This window comes from Girardinichthys multiradiatus, chromosome 11 (genome assembly GCF_021462225.1).
Source record: "Girardinichthys multiradiatus isolate DD_20200921_A chromosome 11, DD_fGirMul_XY1, whole genome shotgun sequence".
Lineage (NCBI taxonomy): Eukaryota > Metazoa > Chordata > Actinopteri > Cyprinodontiformes > Goodeidae > Girardinichthys > Girardinichthys multiradiatus.
Genome location: NC_061804.1, coordinates 21,250,803 through 21,271,454, shown reverse-complemented (window position 1 = coordinate 21,271,454; position 20,652 = coordinate 21,250,803). Strand labels below are relative to the sequence as shown.

Genomic DNA, 20,652 nt, shown 5'->3' with positions numbered 1-20,652 from the left:
AAACAGGGACAGACAGGCTGAATCTGCCAATAGCCAGTAACAACAGCTTTATGCCATCACTCAGACTAACATCACTTACAAACTGCAACTGGATGTCCTCTTATATTATATATTTACTTTCTCCAGTAATATATACAGCGTTTAATGTTAAGATAATCTCTCTCTCTCAAATTTTGTTTTATTAAATTAAATTAATTTAAATAAAGTCCAGTAAAAAGGGTGTAAACATGTCAAGATTAGCTGAAGAGAGATTTATAATCTTGGTTTCTGCAAGTTTCCATAAGTCAAACACTTTTAAGGCTGTTATGATTTCACTTTAAGACCTACATGAAATATGAAAAATAACTCAGCAACTTAATTAAGTCATTTTAGGTAGGATCATTTCTTTGGGAGGTTCATAGGGAAGGTTTAATGGTTTCCGCAGTAATACTCATTGCTTTTATCAAAAATAATGAAAGTCAACGAAAAGAATCATACCTAAACAAAATTTGAGATTGAGAATAAATAATCTGGTTCTTTTTAAATAGAGCTTTTTTGAGCAATTTCTGAACTCTGTTTTTTGTGACACTTTGACTTTCCAATACTGATTTCTAATACTGCTGCTTTTTTATATAAGATAAAAAAGCAGCATTTACAGTATGCTTTATCCTTTATGAGTGCTCAATAAGGAGAAAAGCATACATAAACCCATGTGCATAAGAGTTGGGTTTAACTAATATTTTAAAACAAAATTATTACACAATTGACATTTAAACTGTCATTACATTCTCATAGAAGCAATTAGCACAGTTTGCATTAGAAATTGTAGATGGTAGTCTTCTTGTTTACTCCCTAGTGAATGTGGACCCTGATCTTAACTTTGAGATTTCCAAATCCACCATGTTTTACCATGACGAAAAAAGATTGGAAGCTCAAAATTAAATTATATTATTAAAAGTATACAAAAGTGAGCACACCCCTCACATTTTTGTAGATATTATGGTATATCATTTTATGGGACAACACTGAAGATAGGACATTTTTTTTTCAGTTTTTTGCCAGCAGTTTAGACATTAAAGGCTGTTTGTTGAGTTATTTGGAGGGGGCAGCAAATTTACACAAGCTGTACAATGTCTCCTTTTCATTTGCCCTATTTACAAGAAAGTGTGTGGTGTACTCACTTTTGTGAGATACTATATTCTCCAACAATACAGCTACAGCTTAGTTACCATAAGATCATTAAGAGAGTGAATGCACAATTGTTCAGTTAAACAAAAAACATACTAAAAGTTTTACTCTTGTAGACAGTACCAAGTCTAACCAGAAACGTACAGTAATCATGCTATGGCTTAAGGCATAAGGGGTGTATTATTAAAGTCATCACGTAATTCCTCAGATGACCTGCAGAAGTACCACAGGACATGTAAACGGTGAAGGGAGGGAGGAGAGAAGGTATGCGAGTACGGGAACAGGAGAATGATAAATGATAGAGTGTCTTGAAAGCTGCTGCTCACAGGAGAGTTATGGAGCACAGGATGGCCTGATTTACATTAAGAGACAATTAAAGCCTGATCTCAAAGGAGCAGAGATACAGCAGAAAAACTCTGCAAACTAAAGCTGGTCTGGAAATTATGTTTACTCTGCTACAGTCATGGAGAAAATACTATCAGCAAATCACATTGAGATATTGTGGCGATGATGGTGTAACTCTTGCACCAGCTATACTCAGAGATTGTTATACTAAACTGTACTCTCTCATCTATGTCCATCCATCTATTTTCTATACCCACTTAATCCTGTTGTGGGTCACAGGCGAGCTTTATCCTTTTCCAACATTCAATAGATAAGAGACAGGTGCAGCTTGGACAGATTGGTAGTCCATCACAGGGCCAATATGAAGACAAATAGGACAAACAACCATGAACACACATGCTCACACTGATCATTTAAGGTGATTTAGAGTGACTAGTTAACCTGATATGCATGTTTTTAGGCAGTGTGAAAAAGTCAGAGTAGAGAAAACATATGAATCAGCAAAACTCCACACAAAAAGGCCTCATTTGTTCTAGCTGTGAGGCATCAGTGCTAACCACAGAGTTTATATAAGAGATTACATTTCTCTTCCCCTATTTCTCACACTCAAGATGACATTGCTCAGTTAAATGAGGGGATATGTAGAAAGCATTATTTATTATAAAATTAACATATAAAAAAATATTATTTTGAGCAAGAAGAAAAACTCCATGTGTCGCAGAGTTTTCGTATCCTAAAAGGTAAGGAAAAGAAATTTTCAAATTAAGATGCAAATAATTTTCTGTTCCGGATGTGGCCAAAGTTTGAACGGACAGAGAAAAATGCAAATGGGAACTTCTTGGAGTTCACCCAGGGTAACCCAAGATAGGAAAATATATTCAAATTAATTGCCAAACTTTGCACTTAGCTAGTAACAACTACACCAACATTTGGGTTAGAAATAAAAATCCAACAATAAAAAATGCACACACTCTTGTGAAGCTCATGGGATTCCTCACATTCTGAGCAGAGGCCTGGGCATGCCAGCTGCAGGAATGTAATTCCTCCGAACAAACAGGCCAACACACATGCACTCATGTGTACTTATATTCATACAGAAAGAATTGGATCTAGATTCACTCCTGGATAAATATTAACGAAAATGTACCCCCTGTTATCCATATGTGGTCTTTTACTAGTTAACAGGCATATTTACTGAAACATCACAATAGTGTGAGAATAAATAGCTAACCACAACCCTAGAGGGAGTGTTTGAGGTTCAGGGTTCACACAATAGTGTCCCCCTAACACAGCTGGGTTGATCCAATAGGTCACTGTTCTAAGGAATGTCTGAGTGAGAGACGTTTTCATGCCAGGCATATTTGCCTCCTTCACATCAAAGCCTCAGGGGTCCAAACTACCTCAGTGGAGAAACCCAACAATATTCAGTTTCACAGCAATTCTTGTCTTGAGAATTTGACCTTTTTAACCTTCCCGCTCAATTATTTGGAAGACGCAGCTAATTCCTTTCTGAAAGAAGTGTTTGTGCAGGTGGTGCTCTGCTGCACAGAAATGGCTTCATCCCAAATTTCCCCTTCTACTTTTAACTGTATGCCACATTTTTGCTCTTCTTTTGAAGCTTGGTTAATTCCCACCAGGGGAGCAAAATTACTTCGATACCTCTTTGCTCCACTTACACTAATATTCTTAATTATCTTCAACTAACATCCACAAGACTTGTTCCTAGAAATCTCAATGAAATGGTGGTTTTTAATATTACAGGTTTACTGTAAAAAAAGGCACTTGGCTTTACACTCTTGTATTCTTCATTTCTTTCTTTAATAAATGGTATTGCAGAAAAGTTAACTGATCAGCTTAGAAAAGGAAAATGTGTGAAATATCTTTTTCTGGTTCTGATGCTACTGTGATACTGCTGTAGCTTTTTGAATGAGAAAAGGACAAAGACAAAGTTACACAGGTAAACAAATCATGCTAATGCTAAACGGTTACAAGTTCAGGCATTGGTATACAATAATATTCAAAGACAACATGTGTGTCACAAGTGTAATGAATGACACCTCATGTGGCGTATGTAAAAGCAAAGCAATCCTGTACTTGAAGGAGGCATTTCAGCTCTCTTCAATGTTATCTTTTTACTAATATTTGCTGGATCTAGTAAAAACGACATTTACGTGTATAAACGTTGGAGCTGTTTGAACATGAGACTACATAGCAGTGGACAGCCATTGGTGTAGCCCACAGAACAATACTGCTTCTACATCTGAAGATTGGTGAAGTAATAGTAGGCTGTTTAACCAAAACAAAAATGGTATCAATTTTCAAAGAGCATACAAAAGCCACAACAAAGACTTTCTAACAACAGACATGTAGAGACATAGAGGGTCTGAACAGGTAGCAATAGATCAGTGACTTCTTCACATTCTTTACCGAGAAAAAACTCCATACTCCTATTCCATTTAGCGAGTTTGGGATCACTATTTTAATAGTAAGTTGAGCCAATTTTTCTAAGGTTTCCTGCCTCAAAAAACACCCTCTACATAAATAAGAATCCATATTCAAACATTAATGTTTGAATATGGATTCTCTGGCAATGAACAAAAGCAAACCCATCACAGCATGTCTTCACCTACCTGCTAAGATCCTTGTCCTCTTTCTGGATCTAGACTGGATCTTTGAAAATCTCCCAGTGAAGGCGCTGGGGTCAAATGTGTCCAGTGACAGAGAGGCAATTCGATCCATGACAATCCTATCCTGGCTTTGGTTCTGGTTGGGAGCCACCTGGTCTGAACCTTCCTTCGGAGAGTGGCGGTCACCGGGATAGGAAGCAGCGCTTTCAGCGTTAAGGCTGATAGTGCATCTCTCATCCTTCACAGACATGTCTGTATTGTCAGCAACACTAGGTGCTGGAGAACAATCCACACCCAGAAGTCAATATTCAAAATGATGCCCTAATCAGAGCTGGCAAACAGACGCTACATGGTTCAACATCCTACAACAAAAGCAAAACCTTGAAACATTTTAAAAAGGGAAGCAGTTCAAAAATCTGTCGTCATAGCCTTCTTTTCTTTTTGTCAACATTTTGGTGTCCAGATTATTCTTATGGTATCTTCTCTTTATGTCGATTCAATCCAGCAATCCAGCGACAGTGAGCTCATGGTCTTGTTGTTACAGATACAGAGATCTCCCGGGAATTCAGATTCTTCTCGCTAGAGTTGCTCTTCTACATTCTTGTTTGAAACCCTAAAAGCTCCTTCATAGCTCACTTGTTTCAGAAGCAATTTTTATTTTTCCAAGATGTTTGACTGCCTTCACAGACCTAGTTTTTACTCTCGTTGGCTCTTTGATTCCTTCTGTCGTCCTTCCTCAGTCTTTTGATTCTCTAAGGCACAGCTGTGTTTCTTTGCTCTCAGGTGGTGAGCATGGGAGGGATCCAGTTCCAAGAGCACAACTTGATTGGGTGGTTTAGAAAGTTTGGGTGGCTCTTCTTTTCCTTCTTCCTCTCACAGAGGGTTTTACCCCCTCCTTCATTTCACAGCTACCTCCTTCTGCTCATTGTATATTTTTTTTTTAGCAAGGAGGAAAAATATTTTTGCTGTGGAATTTTTCTTAAACACATTTTCTGACTCTACTTTCATTCTGTTTCAACTGTGGGAGCAAAGGATGACAGATAAGCATACATTTGCTCTGGGCATGTGGGTGTGTTTAAAAACCAGAGTCCCTGTACTCACTGGTTGAGGCTGTTAAACCAGTTACATTAAACTCAACATGCTAATGGTGTAGGATTACTCAGACACACCCATTCACGGTGTTAAAACAAAAGCAGCACAAACACGAAGGATTCTCGACACATTCAAAATTCCCATGACAGTTTGCTAAATATGCTTGTATGATGTATGTGTTTAAAAGATAAAAATTAAAACATACTGTCTGTGCAATAACGGTGCAGCACGACAAACGTAAACAGAAGCTGTTTTTCATAACTTGACTGCTGCTTGCTGAAAAACACAACATTGTTATAACAAAAAAAATACACGTAAAAACAATGATGGCAAAACTTCCTGGATAACCTTAAATAGGCAGCAGAAATTAACCCAGACCCTCAAAATGCAAACCACCATTGTGTTGCTTATCTTTCCAACTTCGTACAGGACGTGTAATGTAGTGTTTCACTGTGTCGGACTAAATACAAGTGGTCGTGTAAAACTGTAATCAGGCAAATTTAACTCACTATAGCCGCCCTCAACATTTTTCAAAACAAATTTTGATAAACAAACCAGTGATGAGTGAGTGTCTAAAAGACAGCTCTATTAACTAAAATCGGTTTTCCTTCTCAGGTTCTCTTCAAAGCACATTTGCGCATAATGCATTTCACTTCTGTTTTCTCTGGAGGGTCGGTTAGTTAATGTCTCACAGGAGGCATCTACCCTGGGGTGACTTCCTGTTGTTTATGCCACCATTGTCATGGCATCGGTTCCACTGAGTGCCTCAACCAAGACCTCATGTGTGGATGAAATGACAACAAAACGTGTATCCATTATATGAACAGCCAGCAAAGTAAGTTGAAACTGTCTGCAATTTGGCAATAGGATGTGCATGCCACTAATTGTAAACACATGTCAGGAATGTTGATACTTCATCAGCGAAGATAAATGAATAAAAGTCAGTATTTTTTATAATCCTTATTTTGTTATTTACAACCAGACCAATGGGCCTATTTATTGTATTTAATGTCAATGGCCACAATAAAAAGATATTGTTAAAAAAAACAAAAAAGCCCCAAATACATGACACAGTTGGTTACACCATACAAGCCTCTTTATGTTTTGGTAAAGTTAATGAACTTTACACTCTATAAAGTCAGGCACCAGGTCTATCTGCTACATTTTCCCCTGACTAAGTATAAATGGAAACATTTGAAACCACGTTGAATAATGGTGCGCCTGAGTGTTATTCTGCAGACTTGGTGAGGGTGACAAAATAATTTTAATTTCACATTTAATTGGGTAGATATCTTGAATATCTAGATAAATCACATTGAAACCAAACAAACTCGCAAGTAATACATACTGTCGATAAATATAAGTCATTTGTAAGCAATGTGGAAATATTACTTTCACCAGTACAACACTTTAAGTAGTTGTGTAACATAATTCTTTTTTCTTTGGAGATGCACTCATGAAAAAAATCAAGGCTTATTTTTGTTTATTTCCAGTTCAACCTCATCTATTTGACTTTATCTCTGTTTTATTTTTCAGTACATCAATATTAAGGGCTTCATTTTATTTGTTTTTGTCATGTTGGAAGTGGGCTTTGCATTTTTGACTTTAAAGTAAAAACCTATGGTTACATTTTATTTTATGGTACACAAAGCTTATTGAAAAAAATAAAATAAAAAATATTTAGCAATTTGGAGGAAACTTTTTTATATCTTTTGCAAAGTAGATGGGGCAGGAATTTGCTCAATAGAACCAATCAGATCTGACTGTTAAGGTTTAAAAATGGTTGGATACGTTAGGTTCACTGAGCTAAGTGGGTATATCAGTAGGCTCGACGGTCCTAATTAGTACAGTTTCAAAAAGGATCACTGCCTTGGAGCATCAGCCGCCGACCAGACGCTGCTGGTGTGCACTGTTTTATGCAAAATAATGGGTCTATTTGACTTGGTTCTGAAGATTTCATAGAAGCACAATTCTGACATTCTTTGCAGTTACTGCATTTACCCTTTGCATCAGAAATGTTTGCATGAGAAAAATAGACAAAATTTCCTAAGGCAGAGAAAAAGAAAAAAAGCTTAAAGAGATGACTATAACGCATTTACACTTATGAGATCCTTCAGCGGCTGAAGTTTTTCTGACTCAAAGTACTTACACAATCTTACATTAAGCTTTTTCAGGACGGAACAGTGATGAATGCTGCTTATTGTTAACTCTATTGAAACGATTTAACCTCAATAACACAATTTCTTCCCAAAGAAATTAATAGGGCCAGCTCTCAAATCACTTATACACCTTTTGCTTACTACTTCCCCTTACTTTTAGATAGAAATACCATTTAAACTTTAAAAATGTCACAAGACATTGAGTTACCACCAAATGTTTCAGCTATGGAATATCTTTTACTATTTATATAAAACCCAGTTTTGTGAAGTTTTTGGTGAAATACTGCTTTTCCTGTCTAAACTGAGGCATCATTCACTCCACTGCTAAGACACGCACATACACTCCACAATTTTGTAAAGAAAGTATTCCTACAGCAACACCTTTAACAATAAATCAACAAATGACACATCAAGAGGGAGAAAATAGGCCTCAATCTCACAGTGTATGTTTCAAATAACACTATCTTAAAAAGGGTGAACTACATTCCTCAGAAGCAAGAAAATCTTATGTTCTATCATGATCTTGAGGTGTTGGGTTTTGATTTTCTTTTGTATATTTTGATTTCTTTGCTGTTTACTATGTTCGCAAGGTCTTTCATTTTGAATTCATTTCCTTATGTTTATTGTTGTTAGGTACTTACTTTAAGCTCTGTCGGGTTCTGCAGTACCTCTTCAACCTTAGCCTGGCCCCGAAGAAGGTTCCAATGTTGTGGAAGACCTCTTGTTCCAAGACAAAAAAACCTCACCCATCAGTCCTCCATGACGATAGACCTGTTGCCTAGACATCCCACATCATGAAAGTCCTAGAAAGACTCCATGTGAGTAAGCAAGTAATAAACTATCAGGACCCCATTCAGTTTGCTTATTGCTGTGGAGTTGGAGCTGAAGATGCCATCATACATTTTCTTTAACAAACCCACTGCCATCTGGACAAAGCCAGCATCACTGTAAGGATCATGTTCTTTGATTTCTCTAGACCATTTAACACAATTCAACCTGATTTACATTGTCATAACGCCAGAAGATTCAAGTGGAGGCCTTAACAATCTCCTAGACCAAAGACTACCTGACTACCTGTCTTATGTGAGATTGAAAATACTAGTTCTATGCAAGGTAGTCAGCAGCACAGAAGCGCCGCAGGGGACTGTATGATTCAATTAAATTGACTTTGTAAAGTACCTTGAGATGATGTGTTGTATATTGGTGTTATATAAATAAAACTGAATTGAATGGAACTGAGTGTACTCTCACCATTTCTTTTCACTCTGTACACCTCAGACTTCCAGTACAAGACAGACTCCTGTCATCTGCAGAAATACTCGGATAATTCTGCAGTCGTGGGGTGGATCAGAGATGGACAAGAAGCTGAGTACAGGGAGCTGGTGGACTGCTTTGTGGCATGGTGTGGAAACATTATTTCATATTGAACTTGAATACAACAAAGGAGATGATTGTAGATTTTAAGAAAAACAGGAATTGGTCAAACACTATTTCCATCATGGGAGAAGTGGAGGTGGTGGAGGAATATAATGCCTCGGTGTTCACCTGGACAACAGACTGAAGTAAAGATGCAACTGTGAAGCCATCTACAAGGGACAGAACAGACTGTACTTCTTGAGGAAGCTTAGGACCTTCAGTGTTTGCAGCAAGATGCTGCATCTCTTCTATAAGTCTGTTGTGGAGAGTATGATCTCTTCTGCCATCATCTGTTGGGGTAGCAGCATCAGAGCCAGGTACTTAAAAAAGCTCAACAAGCTAATAAAGAAGGCTGGCTCTGTTCTGGGGACTTCTCTGGAACCTCTGGAGATCATTGTGGAAAGGATTCCTCATAAAATGAAGAACATTATGGAGAACCCTGAGCATCCTCTTCATGACTTCATGACTGTTGTACAACAACAGAGTGTTTTCACTCAGAGTCTTCTTCAGATCTGCTGTAAGACAGACTGCTACAGGAGATCCTTCCTGCTCACAGCCATCAGCATCTACAACGGCAATTTGAAAAAAATCTGTATAATATGAGCTACAACACTTAATTTAAATGAAAGACATTTGAGATTTATTTTTCAAAATATGCACTGAGCTACCCGTCTTGTTCGGTAGGGGGCGCTGTGCACATCTGCATTGCATTACAATGCAAACGTGCCGAGAAATTGATTGAATTGCAGCAGGGCCGAGCTCAATTTGTGGTAGTGGTAGGCAGAACTGGCAGTTCCGGTGGCATCCTTATGGCATGGGACATCCAGCGTGTTTTTAAGCATTTATTTATAATTTTCTGTGAGTGACAATTCAGAATAGCCGCTCGTGCTCTATAATAAACCGGCTGTTTGTGCAATAAATCTTTGTCATCCTTTCAACACGTCACACATACACATAGTGCTATTTATTTTCCATGTCAAGTAAATACAATCACCTTATGTTATGGGTCTAAAGCTGCTCATTAAATAATAATCAATAATGAAATCATTATTTAAAGGTAACAGGCTATAACAACAATGACATCCCGTTTGCCGATAATCAGCATTAGCTTCCACAAAAACAGCGGCAACTGCATTGGCAAACTTTTACGGCCGGTCTGGCACCTTCTGGCATCCTCGCGGAATCCCCTGCAACCCTGCCGCAGGCTGTGGCAGTTCCGGTGGCAGCTACGGTGGCAGGCCGTGGCGGCCACCGGAACTGCCAGTTCTGCCTGCCACTGCCACAAATTGAGCTCGGCCCTGCTGCAATTCAATCAATTTCTCGGCACGTTTGCAATATAATGCAATGCAGATGTGCACAGCGCCCCCTACCGAACAAGATGGGTAGCTCGGTCAGCAGGGAGCTCAGGAACAGCGGCTGCTGACGTCACTCTTCTGCGCCCGCCGCTCGGAATACTTTTTCGTTTTCGAGTTCTGGGCAGTACTTTGCGGGCAGACCACGAAAATGAAAAAGCAATGTCCGCTTTGTTTTCTTTTTGATTATGGCATAAAATGTGCAGTCGTGAAGAAGAAAATGCAAATGCAAATAGGATGATTGATTACTAATTTTACTTATGGGTCAAATAATGTAGCCACATTCTTAAAGTGAAAAAGCATTTCTGGAAATGCTGTTTCATGGTGGTATTGTTGTGTGTTTTGGGGGAAATGTTTGTGCGTCTGAACAGCTGATTTTATGTGTGATCAGCTGGTTTAGGACATTATTAAATACAGCATCCCGTCTGCATGTAATTCAGAAAGTTTATGTGCCCTTTTTTATTTATTTCAGCCTTCAGGCATGGTCTATGAACTGTAAATAGTAAAATTACATTTTGATTTGACTAGTTCCAGCCATGGTGGTATTTAATATTGTTAATAGTCGCTCTTGAATCTTATTAACTTTTCCATGCACCATTTCAGTGAAATCCTTCTAATTTCTCCTGGTCCCAATCAGTGAACAACAGTCTGTTCACATCACATGTAGCCCCGACTCAGCCCCGGTTGTACCTAATCAGGTGCAGGGTCGAAAAAAATAGGTACAGGTACGGAAAAAACAGTAAAGGAAAAGCTTGCAAAGCGGGCTAAGTAGAGTGGAGCCGGGCTAAATCAAGACATTGGAAGAGGGGAATTAAAGCAGTATACTAACAAAGTGCTGAGACACACTTACTCTCAAATGCTGCATAAACTACAGAAACGCAGATTAAGTATAGGGAGGGGGACTGAGCAGTTGAAAAGGTTTGTTTTGGATATACGCTATATTTCCAAAAGTATTGGGTCACACCAACAAGTCAATGAATTCTGGTGGTACAATCACTTCCATGGCTGCAGGTGTAAAAAACTTGGTGTTGAGAAACTTGACTGGCCTACACAGAGTCCTGACCTCAACCATCTTGAACACCTTTGGCGCTGCAGTTCTGGTTTTCTCATCTAACTATGAACACACTCCTAAACCTTATGGAAGAATTACAGAATAGTTAAAGTTGCTGTTGCTGGCAACAGCGGGTCCATCAACAAACCTGACTTCATAGATTAAGAATAGGATGTCATCAGACTTCATGTACTTGTAAAAGTAGACAGATATAGTAGACAAATATAGTGTACTTTATTTAATCAGTTTGTGTTTACTGTACATTTTAAACAACGGTTTGTAGAAAACATCATGTTTTTTGACAGGGCCTTGTTCCATGACAGCTGGTATGTGACAACAGACACCACTCATGCTCCTTGAGAAGCTCCTCAGGTTTTCTGTCCTAATGTGTGCTGGACCTGATCAGTTGGTTATGTTTAGACTCACAGATCAAAGACTGACAATCTACTTCTTCATATGCACAAGCAAACCTGTTCCCTAGTCCCCAGGAGCCATTTACACTTTGTGATGCAAACATGTTTTCTAACTTTTATCTTTTAAAATGAGACAATAGTTGATAAAATGCTGACAGCAATAAACTTTCGGAATACACATCTTAAGCAGTCTACAGGCTTAGGTTTGTCGGTTCACATTATTTAAACCTTTTTGTAATTCAAATAGACATTGTATTCATTCTTATCTATCCATTAAACTACATTTCCCTTTTTTCTAGATTGTTAAGCTGACTTTGAACATAAATAACCCAGGGCATAAATTGTCACCTAAGTGCTACCCTTTACCCACTGTACAGAAACACTTTGGTTTACCAAGACCAACTAACACATACAAACTGAAAAACACAAAACCACAGAACAAAAGCTTGTATTTAGCCTGAGATTCTGGCCACACAACACTATCTTAACAATAGTTGACCTCCTGCTGCAACACCCTGCTTTGTTTGGTAATGTAATGTTTTCTTAATGTAATCAGTCATTACGTCCCCATGTCTGGTGGTTTCTCCCTGTTCTTTTCTTTAATATCCCAGCATAAATCACTGTCCCCCTGATGGAGGAGCAGTGGTGCCTAAGCTAAAAAAAGAGAGACAAAGTGGTGCCAACCCATCTTACATATAGTCTGAAATATAAAACTACTTCCTCTCCCAGACGGACATGGTCTCAGCCAAATGAAGCGACAAGGAATGTGCCTCGATCACTTTCTGGTGTCTCTTTTTAATCATTAAAATAACTTTTGCATGCTGTATTTCCTCATTTTTACATACTTCCCTAATTACTTTACAAGTTTGTTTGGTCACTATCATTTAGCTTTTAAATTATATAAATCATGTCTTGGTTTGTTGAAATTGCTTCTTCTTCTATTACTATCTATGAAAGCAAAAGATTATTCACCCATTCATCCATCTCCTCCAATCATCATATTTCCTCACTCACTTAAAACTGTGCACATATATTTATATTATATTGTAGATATGTTTATACTGTTTAATTTGTACTGTATTGCACCGACTACGCCAAAACAAATTCCTTGTATGTCCAAAAACGTACTTGGCAATAAAGCTTTTCTGATTCTGATTCTGATTCTGATTCCTATTACTATTTAAACTGGAACCACTTAGACCTTCACTTTTTCTTTCTCCTGCCACTCAAATATGTTGTTATACTAACCGTTTCTCAGACCGCTCCGGGATGCTCAGCCAGCCGGTCTAACAGGAGAGCGGAGGGGATAAACACGTTTACTTTAGACTTATGTACTGAAGCAAGGCTCCAGCTCATGGTTTACTGGGTTGAAAGACAAAACCAGTGATAACACTGCCTCACCCCGAGATTCAGTCATTTTCTAAGAACCGGTTCAGGTTTATATCCAACCACACTTTTTTTTTCCCCAATGCGTTTCCTGAGATTTATTATGAGGCTACACAATCATGAGAAAACATCTGTTATGAAGAATGCCTAGAGTTATGTGCTGACAAAAGTATTAGCAAAGTTTATAAAAAGTTCAATTCTAGGCTGCTATATAATAAAAGTATAGTGTTCTGCAAAAGTACCTACATCCATCAAATCTAAATAAAATAAAATAAAAGATTTTTGTTTTTCAAAATGTTATACACATAAAATTGAAAATTATAATTTGCATTTTTAATTGGCCTTAGATTAAAATCCAGCACAAACGTTGCTTTTAAAGTCACTACCAAATACAGTCTACACTGGTGTAATTCAATCTCTGTGTAATTACTGCTGTTTTGGTAAGGCCTCCGGTTTTTTAGGCAACATTAGTGAAAAAAATGCTTAATGAAGACCAAAAAAAATAGTCCAGGGATAAAGTTATGGAGATGTTTAAAGCAGAATTAGGCTACTAAACAACAACCGAAGCCTTAAACATCTCATTGACCACTGTTCAATCCATCTTCTGAGAAGAGTATAGCACAACTGTAATCCTGCCAAGATATGGCAGACCACCTAGCATTATCCAAGAAGCAGCCAATAGGTCCATGGTAATTATGGAGAATGGAAAAACCAACAGCTCAGGAGGGATAATCTGTTGACATGATAACTGCTAGTTGTACAATCCACAACTATGGCCATTAAGGAAAAGAAGCAAAAAAAAAAAGCCATTGTTGAATATTAGAAAGCAATAAGAAGGCTGGCTTGAAGTTTTCCACAAGCCATGCTCTGGTCAGAGGATACCCTGTGTTCATTATACCCAATGTTGAAACATGGTGGTGGCAGTATCATGCTGCGAGGATGTTTTCTTGAGCAGGGATAGGAAAAAATGATGGAGAAGATGGATGGCGCTAAATACAAGGCAATCCCGGAAAAAACCCTGCAGAAGAGTCAAGCTAACACAATGGTCCGGCCACCAGCAGGACATTGATATACAGTACAGACCAAACGTTTGGACACACCTTCTCATTCAAAGAGTTTTCTTTATTTTTATGACTATGAATATTGTAGCTTCACACTGAAGGCATCAAAACTATGAATTAACACATGTGGAATTATATACTGAACAAAAAAGTGTGAAACAACTGAAAATATGTCTTATATTCTAGGTTCTTCAAAGTAGCCACCTTTTGCTTTGATTACTGTTCTGCGGACTCTTGGCATTCTGTTGATGAGCTTCAAGAGGTAGTCACCTGAAATGGTTTTCCAACAGTCTTGAAGGAGTTCCCAGAGATGCTTAGCACTTGTTGGCCCTTTTGCCTTCACTCTGCGGTTCAGCTCACCCCAAACCATCTTAATTGGGTTCAGGTCCGGTGACTGTGGAGGCCAGGTCATTTGGCGCAGCACCCCATCAGTGTCCTTCTTGGTCAAATAGCCCTTACACAGCCTGGAGGTGTGTTTGGGGTCATTGTCCTGTTGAAAAATAAATGATGGTCCAACTAAACGCAAACCGGATGGAATAGCATGCCGCTGCAAGATGTTGTGATAGCCATGCTGGTTCAGTATGCCTTCAATTTTGAATAAATCCCCAACTGTATCACCAGCAAAGCACCCCCACACCCTCACACCTCCTCCTCCATGCTTCACGGTGGGAACCAGGCATGTAGAGTCCATCCGTTCACCTCTTCTGCGCCGCACAAAGACACAGTGGTTGGAACGAAAGATCTCAAACTTGGACTCATCAGACCAAAGCACAGATTTCCACTGGTCTAATGTCCATTCCTTGTGTTCTTTAGCCCAAACAAGTCTCTTCTGCTTGTTTCCTGTCCTCAGCAGTGGTTTCCTAGCAGCGATTTTACCATGAAGGCCTGATTCACAGTCTCCTCTTAACAGTTGTTCTAGAGATGTGTCTGCTGCTAGAACTCTGTGTGGCATTGACCTGTTCTCTAATCTGAGCTGCTGTTAACCTGTGATTTCTGAGGCTGGTGACTCGGATGAACTTATCGTCCGCAGCAGAGATGACTCTTGGTCTTCCTTTCCTGGGGTGGGTCCTCATGTGAGCCAGTTTCTTTGTAGTGCTTAATGGTTTTTGCGACTGCACTTGGGGACACTTTCAAAGTTTTCCCAATTGTTTGGACTGACTGACCTTCATTTCTTAAAGTAATGATGGCCACTCGTTTCTCTTTACTTAGCTGCTTTTTTCTTGCCATAATACAAATTCTAACAATCTATTCAGTAGGACTATCAGCTGTGTACTGTATCCACCTCCTGCACAATACAACTGATGGTCCCAACCCCATTTATAAGGCTTGAAATCCCACTTATTAATAAACCTGACAGGACACACCTGTGAAGTGAAAACCATTTTAGGTGACTACCTCTTGAAGCTCATCAACAGAATGCCAAGAGTGTGCAGAGCAGTAATCAAAGCAAAAGGTGGCTACTTTGAAGAACCTAGAATATAAGACATATTTTCAGTTGTTTCACACTTTTTTGTTCAGTGTATAATTCCACATGTGTTAATTCATAGTTCTGATGCCTTCAGTGTCTGTTGGTCTGTCACTTCTATCTTGCCAAGACGGTTCATGTGAAATGTAAACCCCATAAAACTGAACAAAGTGCTGTGTTATTTTAAGTTGTTATAGATGCACTTGTGCATTTCTGTTATGTATTATTCTCTACTGTGTAACATAACATATTATATAACAGGTAAACAGGTAACTGTTACTTGTTTGGTATTCGTGGCTGTTTGTACTGGCATTGCACTATTGACAACATGTGGGCATGAGTGTATAACTCAGTTTATTTTGGACTTTATTTTGTGTTTGGAATGTTTTAAGGCAACAACCTTCTAAATTGTTTTTTAGTCACAGTGTTCAGATATGCCTGGGAACCTAATAAAAGAATACAGCAGTGTAAAACACACTGGTAAAAATGTTCAAATAGATCTTTGTATGAAAATGAGTAAATCACTCAGGCTACCACAGGCTGGAATATTAGACTAAACTGAACTGACAGTATTTGGGACTTTTACAAAGTTTCTCAATGTACTAACTAGAGTATTTTTAAGTAGGTTCTACCACTATCTTTGCTGTTAGTAGTGTAGGCTTTAATAGCGACTGTTCAGTGTTATCCTTGTCCCTTTTTCTTTCCTATACTGATTTAACCAACTCACTGGCTCTACAGTGGTGCCCCCTTGAGCTCATTGAATGCAACTACATTGTTGAAATTTTAGACTTTCAGTTTTGTTTTTGTTCAAACATGTTTTTGCACGTAATTTGTACACATCTTCTGTTTCAATATCTCACAGTAGTTCTTGATTTTAAATGCTACATTCCTAGGTACAACCATATACTGTAAACCCATAAATAGATACATAGTGTGGTTAACATGTTTGCTATTTTACTAAAATAGCATACACCGGGCCAATTTGTTTCCCCTATTAGAACACTGTTGTTATTGAGTGTTGTAGCTTGCACAGATCAAATAAGACAATACATGAGAAAAATAGCTCTAAAAAGCAAAACAGCTACATGTTCAACATTTGCTTATCCTGATGTTTGTAAATCACAGAGAACCCAATGGGACTTTTTATGGCGATATCAATGTAATCACTAATCTGCTCTAGTGCAGACTGCATTTTGCTTGATTTTGGATTTATGAATCTAAAATGTAACATACAGTGACTATGATAATCTTTTTTTATACAATCTGAGTGACAGGCATACTCTTTATAATATTTGAGCAATTTATTTGTAGAAAATCAAACTTTCATTGTTTTAAATACACAATTTTTTCCATACTCAAGCATGTTGTCCTAATCCATAATGATCTATACCTGGACAAGATGAAAACAAGTCACATACTCCTCCATCCTTGTCAAAGCTCTGCACTATTCCTGTCTGTCATAGAATAAAGAATGCCTGGCTATACTGCATAGATAAATCCTGTTAAATTCAGAAATAACACTTAATAACTGGACTTTATACTCCAACAAACCAATTACCAAGTCTAATGAACCTGTAAACACATTACAGTATGCCCATCAGCCTTTATATGAAGAGATCTGTTATGCGATAATATCTCTGGAGTCTGAGCTGACTAATACTGGTCCTTCTCAAAATATTAGCATATTGTGATAAAGTTCATTATTTTCCATAATGTCATGATGAAAATTTAACATTCATATATTTTAGATTCATTGCACACTAACTGAAATATTTCAGGTCTTTTATTGTCTTAATACGGATGATTTTGGCATACAGCTCATGAAAACCCAAAATTCCTATCTCACAAAATTAGCATATCATTAAAAGGGTCTCTAAACGAGCTATGAACCTAATCATCTGAATCAACGAGTTAACTCTAAACACCTGCAAAAGATTCCTGGGGCCTTTAAAACTCCCAGCCTGGTTCATTATTCAAAACCCCAATCATGGGTAAGACTGCCGACCTGACTGCTGTCCAGGAGGCCACTATTGACACCCTCAAGCAAGAGGGTAAGACACAGAAAGAAATTTCTGTACGAATAGGCTGTTCCCAGAGTGCTGTATCAAGGCACCTCAGTGGGAAGTCTGTGGGAAGGAAAAAGTGTGGCAGAAAACGCTGCACAACGAGAAGAGGTGACCGGACCCTGAGAAAGATTGTGGAGAAGGGCCGATTCCAGACCTTGGAGGACCTGCGGAAGCAGTGGACTGAGTCTGGAGTAGAAACATCCAGAGCCACCGTGCACAGGTGTGTGCAGGAAATGGGCTACAGGTGCCGCATTCCCCAGACCTGGGCTACAGAGAAGCAGCACCGGACTGTTGCTCAGTGGTCCAAAGTACTTTTTTCGGATGAAAGCAAATTCTGCATGTCATTCGGAAATCAAGGTGCCAGAGTCTGGAGGAAGACTGGGGAGAAGGAAATGCCAAAATGCCAGAAGTCCAGTGTCAAGTACCCACAGTCAGTGATGGTCCGGGGTGCCGTGTCAGCTGCTGGTGTTGGTCCACTGTGTTTTATCAAGGGCAGGGTCAATGCAGCTAGCTATCAGGAGATTTTGGAGCACTTCATGCTTCCATCTGCTGAAAAGCTTTATGGAGATGAAGATTTCATTTTTCAGCACGACCTGGCACCTGCTCACAGTGCCAAAACCACTGGTAAATGGTTTACTGACCATGGTATCACTGTGCTCAATTGGCCTGCCAACTCTCCTGACCTGAACCCCATAGAGAATCTGTGGGATATTGTGAAGAGAACGTTGAGAGACTCAAGACCCAACACTCTGGATGAGCTAAAGGCCGCTATCGAAGCATCCTGGGCCTCCATAAGACCTCAGTAGTGCCACAGGCTGATTGCCTCCATGCCACGCCGCATTGAAGCAGTAATTTCTGCAAAAGGATTCCCGACCAAGTATTGAGTGCATAACTGTACATGATTATTTGAAGGTTGACGTTTTTTGTATTAAAAACACTTTTCTTTTATTGGTCGGATGAAATATGCTAATTTTGTGAGATAGGAATTTTGGGTTTTCATGAGCTGTATGCCAAAATCATCCGTATTAAGACAATAAAAGACCTGAAATATTTCGGTTAGTGTGCAATGAATCTAAAATATATGAATGTTAAATTTTCATCATGACATTATGGAAAATAATTAACTTTATCACAATATGCTAATATTTTGAGAAGGACCTGTATATCACCAAACAGTCTGAGAGCAATGTCAAACCTTACAGGGACAAAAACAACACTCCCCAAAAACAATTATGTGAAGTCTTCAAGCAAATACACCAAAAGCTTGAGTAAAATAAATACATTCCAGACTAAAATCAAAACAATCAAGCTAGGTTTGGCATATTATAAAAAAATAAGAAAAAGATTATACTGCTCTAACTATAGCAACACCCGAGGAAAAGCCAAACAGGGACAGGGATGGTAAGGAATGTGTGAGTGTCTATAAATGTGTGTTTGTGGAAGTAAGTGATGGTCCCATAGTCAACGGGAGTGGTGCTGACTAATCTGCTGTACATGCATGTACTGGTGTGTATATCTGACAAAAACACCGGGTTATGTAAGTCTGTGGGAGTGAGGTGCTGAGTGGTATCTAAGGAAACAATGGCAGCGACGAAGGATGGATAGTTCAGCAGCTGAGGAAGGTACCCCAGCTGAGCGAGCTGGAGGTCAAAAACAGCTTGTGTACATTAAGGTCAGTTCCATCTTCACGCTGCACTAAATAATGTCACAAGTCATACCTAAAAAAAAGGCCCCTGTTTCCATTTGTTTATGACTCAACTACAGTCAAGCACCTATTAGAGATAAGTGCACTTAACATTATGGTAGAATCATGCCTAATAAGGTCGTTTTTGTTGTCTCATGAAAATAAGTGCCAGTCTGAAGAGCCCTTACCTGGCATAACTCTAACATTATAGGTTGCAGACAAAGATGACTCCTTATCTTCCCCAACGGGGTTTGAATAAGTGTTTTGAAAAAAATCATAACTGAGCAATCAGAACTGTGTTTCAAATAGCGGGCATCAAAATGTTGAACAATGCACCGGATTTTTACAAACTAAGCTCTAACTGCAACCCTTTTTTATCTTTTACACTGAAAGCACAAACCTAAATATTGGAAACTCAAATAAAAGGTACATTCTAATAAAGCTGTATCTGGATGCACATGACCGGAAAAAAAACATCCATAGGGATCAAAAACAGACACTGTGGAAAACTAATCAAAAGGGGCCTTGTTTGAGGGAGTAGAATAAGTCTTGAAGCTGGAATGCCAGGGATGTTTAAAACCTTTACTTTACGGATTATCTGGATTAGGAAAATCCCCAGACTTAAAAAAAAAAAAAGTCATAATGAAGAATGTATGGGTGCTGCTGTGCCTTGCAAAATCATTTATAGCGATTTAACTGTTTTAAGGGGCTGCATAGTGGAGCAATTGGTAGCACTGTTGCCTTGCTGCAAGAAGGTCTTGGGTTCGATTCCCGGCCGGGGGTCTTTCTGAAGGGAGTTTGCATGTTCTCCCCGTGCATGCGTGGGTTCTCACCGGGTACTCCTCCCACAGTCCAAAGACATGCCTGTTAGGTTAACTGGTCTCTCTCTAAATTGCCTTTAGGTGTGTGCATGGTTGTTTGTGTGTTGCCCTGCGATGGACTGGCAACCTGTCCAGGGTGTAGCCCGCCTCTCGCCCATAGACTGCTGGAGATAGGCACCAGCTCCCCCGTGACCCACTATGGAAGAAGCGGTAGAAAATGACTGACAGACTGACTTGTTTTTATATTTTGTAACCTTATAATCTCAAACACCTGCCTATTTTATTGGTATTTTTATGTACGATTAAGAAACCAATTAAAGTAGTGGAAAGTGTAGGGAAAAGCATACATGGCTTTTAAAAGGTTTTACAAATACAAAGGTGTGTATACTTACTTAGCTGTCTTTATTGACATAATTAAGTCCAACAAATAGCTTTCAGAACTCTCTTGATTAAAAAATAAATTCCACCTGTGTGTGATTTAATCTCAGTATAAATCCAGCTGCTCTGTGAAGACGTTAGAGGTTTGTTAGAGAACAGACAGCATCAT

At 38.8% G+C, this 20,652-nt stretch overlaps 1 protein-coding gene across 7 annotated transcripts in view; it reads right to left on the bottom strand.

Moving 5' to 3' along the window:
- The window catches only part of fryb (furry homolog b (Drosophila)), an 81,812-nt gene that overhangs the window by 59,130 nt on the left and 2,030 nt on the right, over positions 1–20,652 (bottom strand). For 4 of the 7 annotated variants that reach the window (XM_047378825.1, XM_047378828.1, XM_047378830.1 and 1 more), the window contains exon 1: positions 4,143–4,848. The exons of 1 other annotated variant lie outside the window; for it this stretch is intronic. In XM_047378825.1, the coding sequence (XP_047234781.1) occupies positions 4,143–4,389 (247 nt within the window). In that variant the 5' untranslated portion in view covers positions 4,390–4,848. Of the gene's footprint in view, positions 1–4,142; positions 4,850–20,652 lie in introns of those variants that run through there. 2 more of the 7 variants (XM_047378827.1, XM_047378829.1) reach the window with 2 other exon arrangements.